The sequence below is a fragment of the Abrus precatorius genome, unplaced genomic scaffold (assembly GCF_003935025.1).
Source record: "Abrus precatorius isolate BTA unplaced genomic scaffold, Abrus_2018 Scaffold8, whole genome shotgun sequence".
NCBI lineage: Eukaryota > Viridiplantae > Streptophyta > Magnoliopsida > Fabales > Fabaceae > Abrus > Abrus precatorius.
Genome location: NW_020874428.1, coordinates 31,335,814 through 31,347,420, shown reverse-complemented (window position 1 = coordinate 31,347,420; position 11,607 = coordinate 31,335,814). Strand labels below are relative to the sequence as shown.

The 11,607-nt window shown below is 29.9% G+C and overlaps 1 protein-coding gene across 3 annotated transcripts; it reads left to right on the top strand.

Annotated features, from left to right (window-relative positions):
- The first annotated feature begins 4,138 nt into the window (after window positions 1-4,138).
- LOC113874940 (cytosolic purine 5'-nucleotidase-like) lies at window positions 4,139-11,149 on the top strand. 3 transcript variants are annotated; one of them, XM_027513252.1, is made up of 17 exons: window positions 4,139-4,580; window positions 4,932-5,029; window positions 5,787-5,906; window positions 6,293-6,382; window positions 6,478-6,593; window positions 7,070-7,169; window positions 7,321-7,392; window positions 7,472-7,519; window positions 7,614-7,691; window positions 7,777-7,896; window positions 8,060-8,165; window positions 8,903-9,066; window positions 9,306-9,440; window positions 9,930-10,060; window positions 10,295-10,357; window positions 10,443-10,521; window positions 10,607-11,149. In XM_027513252.1, the coding sequence occupies exons 1-17, from the start codon at window positions 4,280-4,282 to the stop codon at window positions 10,667-10,669; spliced, it is 1,884 nt and encodes a 627-aa protein (XP_027369053.1). In that variant the 5' UTR covers window positions 4,139-4,279; the 3' UTR covers window positions 10,670-11,149. The 3 variants fall into 3 exon arrangements, with proteins under 3 accessions (XP_027369053.1, XP_027369054.1, XP_027369055.1); XM_027513253.1 differs by lacking the exon at window positions 4,932-5,029 and having other exon boundaries at window positions 4,474-4,580; window positions 10,607-11,147; XM_027513254.1 differs by lacking the exon at window positions 4,139-4,580 and having other exon boundaries at window positions 4,983-5,029; window positions 5,831-5,906; window positions 10,607-11,147.
- The last annotated feature ends 458 nt before the right edge of the window (window positions 11,150-11,607 follow it).

The following is an 11,607-nucleotide window of genomic DNA, read 5'->3' as shown; positions in this document are numbered from 1 at the left end:
AAAATCCTACCAAAAGACTTTCTCATTAATTCTTTCAAACAAATTAATATTTTCATTTATTTCATTATTTTTATATAAGTTTTTTAGTTTCTTTATTTTTTGTTCAATACTCAACTTTATTATCAAATAATAATTTATTAAAAAATATATTTCTATAATAATAACGCATATTAAATGTTCCCTAACTATATAAAAGTGACTCATTATTGGATAGAAAAAATGGAAAAGAAAAACATAATATATTTGAATAAAAATATACATGATGTGACAAGTTTTTAAATGAGGACGATGTAGGGTAAAGGGGCAGTGACGGAGAAATTCCCACCAACCCTCGTTCACAAAAATGCATTACGTGATACCCAAACATTCTACTTTTCTTTTTCTCCAAGCCTCGTTTTTTTTTTTTTTTTTTTTTACTTTTATCTGTTATATTCTTATTCTTTTGTAGAATATAATATATAAAAGTATAAAGAATAATTTTAAATTCTCTATCCCTTTTAAAAAATATATAATTAAATAAAAATATCAAATATATTATATATTTTAAATTAAACAAAAACATCATTTAAAGTTGAATTTGTACTATTAATAGGACAGTGTTACATTGACTTCATATGCTTCCGAATTGAAAATTCAAGAATGAAAGCTGGTGGCAATTACGAGGAAGGTTCGTGGTTATAAGGAAGAAGAAGAAGAAAAACAACTCAACTTTATTGGTAACATGTGAATCCATTACAACACCTTGTTATCAGAAAAGTCAGAACTACTGTAACTATTTATCTATTTTTGGGTAATTTTCATGTGACTCTTTGTTGTCAATTTAATGTCATTTTCCTTCTTCGTTATGTTGCTCAAATTTTGATTTGCTAAACCTTACGTAATACCCACACATTCATAATTATGCAAATTTCATTTACGTGTAAGTAATTGGAGAAATAAAATTTAAAGTATTATTTTAAAGATAAAATATTCTCATATGAGTATAAATTTAAAAAAATTTATACTTAATTTTATTTTTTATTTAATTTATATTTAATCTGTTATAATTTATTATTTTATTAATTATTAAATATTAATTAAATAAAAAATTCAGATTAAATATAAATTTTTTTAATTTATGTTAGTATATGAATATTTTTATTATTATTTTATCAGTGTTATTAGTGAGCAACTTAATTATAATTAATGTATTGATAATATATTTGAAGTAATGACTTAGTGACATGACGCGTACATTTAATTATGTAGCATTATTCCGTACTTTGGAATCCGTCGTTACGCTGTTGCTTTTCAAACCCCGTTTTGTCTTTATGCACAAAAACTAGACCTCAGCATCATTTTAATTTGTTAATTATAATTAAAGCAATAAAAGGAGGGTTAGTGGCTTTCGGATGATACTTCTTCCAATTTTTTTATAAGAAATAAAATAAAATATTTTTTTAATTTTTATTATAAAAATAAATAATAAATTTAAATAATATTAATTATTAAATTTCTTTTATACACTTCTTTTATTAATATCATTAATTATAATATTTAATATCATAGGTATTTTTGAAATAAAATTTATATTTATAAAAAATATAAATAATTTAATTACTTTTTTTACCATAAAGATTTAATCTTTTGTTTCTTATAAAAAGGACCAAAAATAATATTAACTAATTAATTGTTAGAGACTTTACAAAAATTATTAAAAGTTTTGTTAATTTTAATTTTTTGTGGTTGAATTTAAGTATTTATAAATAAAAAAATTATAAAAAAATATAATTATTATATTAAAGTTATAAAAATATAATAAATATTTTTTAATAAAATTTTATTATTATTAACTGTTTATTTTCAGTTTTAAAGATTAAAGTTGATAAAAACTTAATTATTTATTAGTATATTATTTTTCTAAAACATAAGTAAATAGAATCAACAAAAGGTGCGATCAGCAGCGTATACTAGGGAGTGCATTCATTTAACACAATGAAGGAAATATGTACACCATTATTTGAAATATAGTTCATATATAAGTGTTCTTGGAATGTTAATTAAGCCTATATTTGGTAAAGATAATTTTTTGTTTGTTTAAGAGTTTCTAACTTATTGATTTGATTTGAATGATAAATTTTTAGAATTATTTAAAAATTAAAATAAAAAGTTGCTTATAATTTTTGAACCTAACTTTTAAAAATTTATTTAAAGTGATATTTTTTGTTATTATTTAAAATAATATTTATTTTTTAAAAATTAATTATTAATATTTTTTATTATTTGTTTAAAAAAAACTGTTATATAATTAAAATTTGATATACATTTGTTAATTCTTTTTTTTACATTCTAGTAATTTTTTTCTTTGTTATTTTTTATTTCTTTTATCTAAATGTATTTTATATTAATATATATATATATATATATATATATGATTTAAAACATTTCATGTTCAAATATATACAAAGAGGAATTTTATTTTTTATATAATTATTTAATTAATTAATCATAAATAAATAAAATAAATGATAATTAATTTTAATATCATGTTATATAATTTTACATATCTTTTTAAGTTATTTAATATAAATTAAATTATTATATAACTAATTTATTAAATAATTTAAATTTTATAAATTACTTATATAATTATAAATTTTCAGCTAATTTTATAATTATAAGTTAAAATTTCATAATTTTTAGTTTATTTTTAGCAAATATAACTTAAATAGCTCGTAAATTAATTATTTAATTTATTAAATTTAAAATAAGCAATTTAAAGTCAATATTAATAAATTTTTTATTTTATTTTTATTTAAATCATAAGCATTTTTAATAAAAATAATTTTGTTTAAAATAATAACGTTCATGTTACATGGAAAATAGCTTAAATTATAAAAAAAAAATATAAACCACAACTTTTAATATTGAATTTAAGCAATTAATAATAGCAATGACTTATTATGACATGTTTATTAAATTTTTATAATTTTAATATAATAAATGTTTTTACAAACAAAAATTTACCCATTAAATACTTAAATTTAAATCTTGAAATTTTCATAAATAAAATAAAAATATTAATAATATATTCTTTAAAACACACTTGTAATATTCATTAATCAATTTTTAAAAAGTTAAAATAATCTTATAAAGTTAATCAAATTTTTAGTTAAATACTTTAATATTGTTAAATAGAGTAATCATATAAAATATGTTAAAAATGTGTCAGTAATATTTACCATAAAAATAAATAATTAGTACTTGAATTAATAATTTATTAATTAAAAGCCCTATTTTGACAAGCTAATAATAATAATAATAACATTAAGCATACAACTTACAACTTTGGAGTTACAGTTGCACTATAATTATCTCTCTTTTTTATTTTGTCTATGTGTGCTAAGAAATATATATTAAAAAGTTAAAAATAGAAAATTTTCATTAAAAAATTTAAATATTTATTAGTTTAAATGGACAAATATTACACTATAAATGCTTTCACCAAATATTAATTTAGAAAATAATGATACTTTCACACACTTCTATACTCATCACCTAATTTTAATTGGCAAAAAAAAATTATTTACTCGGTGTGAATTGGATTTAACCTTTTTTTTAGCATTAAATTTGTGTTTAATTAGATACAATAAAAATTAAGAGTGTGTTTAAACTAACTTGAAAAATCAATAAATAAAAATTTAACATGAAAATTACAAAACTAACATGAATAACATAAATGAATGCGGACATATTGTGTAGTACCAAACACACACATGATTGTCAATTTAAAACGGACATGGGACACAGTATATAAAGTGTCTTTAGATATAATTTGTATTTTTTTTATATTTATTAATTTGTATTTTAAAGAGTAAATTTTAAAATAAATTATTTTAATAAATTTATATATAATTTGTATAGTTAGCTCGTTTGGTTAAAATACAAAACATAATTTACATAATATCCAAAGTAAAATTCTTCGTTCAGTATAAATATGCCTCCAAAAAAATTATAAAAGTTAGTTAAATCTGTTATCATAAAAACATGCAAAACATGAGTTATTCTGAAAATAGCATTAATGTAATTTAAACTGAAAAAGACAAACAAATATTGGTTTTTCTATATTTTGGGAAACACATTCTAAGGCTTTGGGCTTAACCCAATCACAAACAAATTCAAATCCAAATACTCTGAAAAAAGATTCTCTGTGCTCTCTCTTCTATCCACAATCCAACTTCACTCTCCACTCCAACTGTTTCCCAACACACACTCATTTTTCCACCGCCACCATCGGTTCATGTATACGGCGGAGCTATTCGGCGTCTTCGCCATGCTCGGCGGCGATGCTACGCTGGCAATAGCCGCTGCCACCAACAACAAGTGCTCAAAAAACGCAGCTTTCACGATACCCACTTCCCATAAAGCCGTGAATGTGAAGTGGTGTAAGGCTTTGACACCTTGTCGTTGCACCGTTGACTCAACGTCCGTCGGCGGCGACGTTTTCTCGGTGACGCCGTCAAGCAAGTCTGACGTGGACTACCTTGGGCAGAGCACCAAAGGTGATTTGAACGTCAAGTTGGAGCATCTTGAGGCTTTTGGTAAATTTTGAAACTTTTCGAAATTCCCATCATTTCCAACCCTTTTGTTGTTCATTTTCGTTGTTTGTGCTTTTGGGTGTGTTTTACTTAGTTTTAACAAAGGGGTGTTTCCGAATGTGAAATTTTCGTTGAGTCCTGCTGGGCCCACCTTTTCGTTTTGCTTATAGAGTAGGTTATTGAATCAGCTTGGACCTGTAATACATTTCTTTTGTTACTACCAAGTACCAAGTGTTGTACGATGAGTTATTAATGTTGTTTGGATATTTACAAAACATCAGGCATTGTTATATTGAACATGGTTTCATAAATTTGTGCTAAAAACAAGGTGAATATTGGTCAACTACGTTGTAGGAATTGATGGTAATGCCTCTTTAGAAGGTCCAATTGAGGAAGTGGCCAGGGCAGAGGCTAGAGAAGCAGAAGGTTTGCTGAAGGACTTGGGCATTCCGGTGCAGTGGACCTACTCCTTTTGCTTGCTGTTTTATATTGTTTGATGAAAGAATCTGTGGTCTACTTCCCTGTGTTGTATGTTGTTAGTTGATGAATGAACATGTTATCGGTATATCTGGTGGTATTTGTATTCTACCCCTTGCGCCTGTATTCATATATGCGTTATTGTCAAATACTCTTCTCAATGCTGGTGTGGATGGATAACGGAGATTACATATACATCAAGTTGTGTTTTTGTGAAGCTGTATGCTACATATTTAAGCTGTCTCAGAGTGACAAGTTGTGGGACAAATTATTTTATCTTCCCCTTAGGTTTACCAACTCTATCTGTCTATGCAAATATCCTGACCATTTTTTAGAAATTGCACAGGCCTCTTCTATTTTTAATATCTCTTGTGGTCCTTTGTATACGATGAACACTAGGAGGTGTTTGCATAAGTTTCACAAATGTTTTGAAAGCTTATACTTGTTATGATTTACTGATATTATCATTTAATTATATTGTTTATCATTGAAATCCCCAGCTGATAAATATTTTCTTTTTGTCATGGAGTGCCGGCCTTGCTTGTGAACATTTTATATCATTATCAACCGTACTCACTGCTATCTAACATACTACTTCCTTCATTGAATTATTGTTTATGATTGGTACCCTTATTTTGTCTTTTCCTACTTTTTTCCTTTCTATTTGGACTCTGACTGGGATTTAGTTTCATGTTCTGTAAGTAAATGTCACTGTTTTGTGTCCTCATGTAGAGCCCTTCTTCATCCAGAAATTCACCTCGTGGAATATTCTGCAGTCGTACATTGAATCTGCGGTCAATCAGCGCCATTGGATATGACATGGATTACACCTTGATCCATTATAATGTGATGGTACACCTCTATTCAACTGCTAATTACTAAGTCTGCAGATAACTTCCTTTGTTCATTTTTCAATTATATTGTATACATTGATAAACAAAAATTTATGCACTTCAAGATCTTTGTATTTTAGCATCAAGTAATGTAATACTAACTCTTATTGAGTCAATAAAAGTGTCAATTTTCGATAATATTTTATAATTTTAAGTCATGCTATGATATTTGTTAGGTCTTACTCTCATGTTTTACCCCATGGGTAAAAATAAAGTGTTTCCCCCTTACTCTGCTTGAAGTTTTTTATTGTGTTAAAGTCATTACCACAGTGCTACAGATCATTAGCACATGGGTTACTTATTGAGGTAAATGGATTTTTCTGAAATTGACACGAGCTCTTGCAGGCTTGGGAAGGGCGGGCTTATGACTACTGTATGGAAAACCTTAGGAATATGGGTTTCCCTGTTGATGGACTTGCATTTGATCCTGACCTGGTAACATGTTCTCTCTGGCACACTGAAGGCAAATGGCAATTCATATTATATCTTTCTGTTGAAGTGATCTTTGTATTCCATTATAAATTGTTCAGGTAATTAGAGGCCTTGTCATAGACAAAGAGAGAGGCAATTTGGTTAAAGCTGATCGATTTGGTTACATTAAAAGAGCCATGCATGGCACCAAAATGTTATCTACTCGAGCTGTGAGGTAACTGTCTGGCCTGGTGATTTTCATTTCTGATAAAGGAAATCCATGCGGGCTTTTTGCTCACTCGTTATATCAACATACTCGGCAGTAACTTATAAACAATTTCATGGCTTTAGGCTACTGATAGAATGTGCCCAGGATAAATAAATATGATGTTCTACATTTAGTTATTGATGAGCTGTGCAAGTTAACAACTGATTCAAATAGCCAGACCCATGCAGTCAAGGTTTCATCTTAGGTTTCTGTTGAGTACCCAAGTCCATCTTCTGAAATAATTCTAATTTGTGCATCATAGGTTTTCACATGAATCATCTACTAGTCATCAATTAACTGCTTTGCAGCACAGCCTTCACATTGCTATATGTATATACTGTTACATTCACACATGCCACACATTAATAACTTAGTAGATGCCATTTATCAAAAACTGGAGTAATAGTTTCTGTAGTGCTACTTAATTTTATATGCAATGGAAGTGAGATGTATGGGAGAGAACTGGTGGATCTGCGAAAGGAGAGTCACTGGGAGTTTCTCAATACACTGTTCTCTGTGTCTGAAGCCGTGGCCTACATGCAGGTATGTTGCAATTGCTGTTGAAAACCCCTAAAGTTTTGGTTGCAGAGACATGTTCTGCTATAATGTTTGTTTTACAGAACATATGGCTTCCTTTTTATCTTCTCAATGGGTCCTGAGGTTTGTCGTGTCTTAAATTTGAACTTTCTTTCAGATGGTTGACAGATTGGATGATGGGACTATACCAGCAGATCTTGGCCCCCTTGATTATAAAGGGCTTTATAAGGTAATATGCTGTAAATGTTTTATGAATGCTATATTTTGTTAGGGAGCTTCTGTTTCTTTACTGTTGCCACAACTTTCAGGCTGTTGGTAAAGCACTCTTCTGGGCACATGTAGAAGGTCGCCTTAAGGTTAACTTATTCATGCTGTTGTCTTTGGCCACTAAGAAATTTTAGTGTTGTCATTCAGAACAAATCATACAAATGACATATGAAATTTATGCAGAGTGAGATCATGTCTAAGCCTGAACAGTTTGTGGAGCCTGATCCAGAATTACCTTTGGCACTTTTGGATCAAAAGGAGGTATTATCTCTAACATGTTATTTTTTGCATAGCATGTGAAGCCCTTCTACTCCTTAGTCCTTACTGAGCTGTCTTTATGAAACAGGCTGGCAAAAAACTTCTGCTTATTACCAACTCAGATTATCATTACACAGACAAAATGATGCGGCATTCTTTTAATAGATTCCTTCCCAATGATATGGGTTGGCGAGATCTATTTGACATTGTAAGTTTACGTAAATTATTTCTTCCATATTTTATTCTTTTGACATTAGAGGAATGAAATACTATATACCCCCATTGTTATCTTGCATTAAATTAACAACCTTATCTTATTATGAAATAAACTTTGCAATAAATAAATGGATGTGACTCTTGTTCTTGGATAGGTAATTGTCTCAGCAAGAAAACCAGAGTTCTTTCAAATGTCACACCCCATGTATGAAGTGGTTACAGGCGAGGGTCTGATGCGTCCATGCTTCAAGGCTCAAACTGGTAACTAGGACACCCTTTGTTCCTTATTTTATGAATTGTTTGCTTTTTCACAAAGTGTAAGATTCCTATTTTTTAATAAAGAATGCTACATCCCTTGCAAAAAAAAATAAAATTATTTTATAGTTTAATGTGTATACGAAGACTGTCATTTTGAATACTGTCCCCAATATTTTTTTGAATTACAGGATAAGGACAGCTGGGTTTCAAAATGAGAAATATGTTTTTCAAAATACATTTTGAGACTTCCAAATATGGGATTGAGTCATAGAAATTGAGACGGTTGGACTTTCTAGTTTCTATTCCTTGAACAAAATTTAAAATGTATTTGTATTTTGGTATTTCTTTATCATTTACATCTGTTTTGATAGCTTGGGTCTGCTGCTACCTTCTTTATAGAATAAGAAATGGTGGATAAATCACAGATTGCTACTTATCATATCCACCAATACAAAGAAGAAAAGCACCAATGACAGTTTTATGATGTGCTGAAATTTACCAAGCACTTAATTTTCCACATTTTAGGGTTCTGATTCTGAAATAATGATTGCATTGCCTCTTATTGTTTCTGCCATGATTATATATAGCTGAAAGGCAAATTACCTGACCCTTTTCTCTAAAACTTCTTCTTTTAATATTGCTCAACCAAACACCATGTTAGTTTTCAATTTCACTGAGGATAATTGAGCTGCTAATTTTACTAGTTGTGATCATGGTACTTACTTTACCATCTTCTGCAGGTGGTTTGTACTCAGGGGGAAGTGCACAGATGGTTGAAAATTCCCTAGGTATCCATGGAGATGAGATATTGTATGTTGGTGACCATATTTACACTGATGTCAGTCAATCCAAAGTCCATTTGCGATGGCGAACAGCATTGATTTGTCGAGAACTGGAAGATGAGGTTAGTACAATCAGTTTATGTTTGACTCGTTTCTGAGTTAAAAAAAAGCTCTTGAACTTCATTTTTTTACTCGTGAAATATGCAAATGATGACTGCTTGGTAGCTTGAAGCTAAGATATAGTTAATGGCTTTCAGTAATTTTTTCTGTTGAACTTTATGTACTAAATAGTGCAAATATGGTGTCTTGACTGGATCCAACTATGAAATGTTCTTTTGCTTTGTAAATGTTAAAATTGCAGTACAGTGCCTTGATTGGTGGCCGAACTTATAGAGAATCATTGGTGGAGCTTATAAATCAAAAGGAGGTCGTAGGGGACCTCTTTAACCAACTTCGGCTGGCTCTGCAGAGACGCAGTAATGATCGTCCTGCTCAAGTAAGTTTTGATTCTATAATCATATTATATATTACATTATTTTATTTGTACTAATACCACTACCTCTTACCATTGTTGGAATAATGAAAGCATTAGGCAACAAATTTTCTTTTGCATTCTTATTGATACTCTTGTGGTCAACCTTTTGCTGCTGCTGCTAATAATTTGTTGCCTTCTTTGGTTCCCTTTGACCTCCCTAATCTAAATATATGATCATTCAATGCATACTTGATCTCCCCATCATATAGCTTGTGACATTATTAACCTAATTAGTAGCTCTCCCCTTCCTTATCTTGAAGCCTATTAAGTTTCAACTAAGCTTCTCGTGCCCAAACTGCTCAAAACATTTACATCTTGTCCCTCGGTTAATCTTATCTGATTGCTTGATTTTCAATTTGGAGGTTTCAAGCATACCTTTTTCTTATAATTTCTTAAAGCTTTGGTCTATTACGTTAGTGCTGATTGTCAGATTTTCCATGCACTCAAAAGACCCTTGCAGCAACTAATATGAATGATGAAGACCTCACTGAAAGCATGCAGAAGCTACTTATTGTTATGCAAAGACTAGATGACAAAATTGCTCCTATGCTAGAGGCAGATGGGGAGCTCTTCAATTCAAGGTAAGCTCAAAGGATAGCCTTTTCGATTCAGAAGCTCCCAAATTGTGCTCAACCTGTACATGATTTATTGATTTCTGCCACACGACTAAATATGTAAACCTGGTTTTCTGCTTCTATAATGTTGCAAAGAAATGGAGATATCTTTTTTTTTTTTTTCATATCTATTTGGGTTAGGGGAGAATATTCCTGCTAGATATGCATTTGCTATTAACTTGATGTGTATGCCTACATTAGGTGGGGTTTCCTATCTCGTGCTGGACTGTGGGATAAAAGCCACTTGATGAGACAAATTGAGAAGTATGTGCTTTCTTCTTGATGCCCTGAATTTCTTTTTTATCATACTTCTCTTTCGATATTGAATCATTTAAACTTATTATCACAGATATGCTGATATTTACACGTCTAGGGTGTCAAATTTTTTATATTATACACCCTTCATGTATTTCCGCTCTCAGGAACAGGTATTCATATAACCTTTTTTCTTATCATACTGCATTAGGTTATTGTTTGGACTATGAACTTATGATATATTTCTGTGTTCTGTAGAATCTTGCTCACGACTCATACACACATTATTGTGCACAACTGTATAACGAGTATTCTTCCTAGAGGAAAATGGAGAATAAGTTGAAGAAATAAGAGACTCCTGTTGACATTATAAGCAGATGTTCATTGTGATAGTATATAATGCTCTGCAATGATGATACGTTGTATTATTTGAACTGATATGGAGTCCATGAAGGAACCTGTTAGCATTTTTCCTTTGAGCAAGTGGTGTTTGACCCCTGGTTATTGAACAGAGTCTCAAACAAAGGGGGGGCAATGCTAGGGGTTTTGTTTCCAACTTGCTAGGAAATTGGCATGACCGAATTCTAATTCAGCAGCATACATGATGTAACCAGATTGACAATATGCCAAAACGTGGGAAATCACTATTCAAAAGTGTGTCCTGTTTTTCATTTAAAGAATTGTATTTCTACTATCATGAGAGATGTTTATGCAGTTCCTTCTATCATTTATCTGTTCTTCCCCTTGGGAGTATGAATGATTAAACTTTAGGACTGGCAATAATTCAGAAAATTTTAATGTTCTTTGCTTCTTAATTTACTGTTTCTGTTGCCTTTGAATTGCCATTTTTTTAAAGAATGTTGAACAAAATTAATGTATTTAGAACAAAACCACGGGAATGACCAGAACTGACAACGGCACTGCACCTTTCAACGGCGAAAAAGGAAAAAAAAAAATCTGATTTCAAATGGTAGAAATATATAATTATATATAAAGAAAGAAAAAGGCTTCAACTACTGGTTTCAAAACTCATACTCCTGGTGACAATTCCTACGACTACCCTCCTTGGCTGTTTTTTCTTTCTCCAGCCATCCACTGAATTACTGCAAATTTGAAGCTTTCAAGGTATTGATTGCCAGGATTACTTGGTCCTTAACATTTCCAAAGCAAATTCAATCCTAAACTTTACAATCATTGATCTATTAGCAAATGCTTAGTAGTATCTGAAGGACAATTATGCACCCTTCTCATAATTTTCT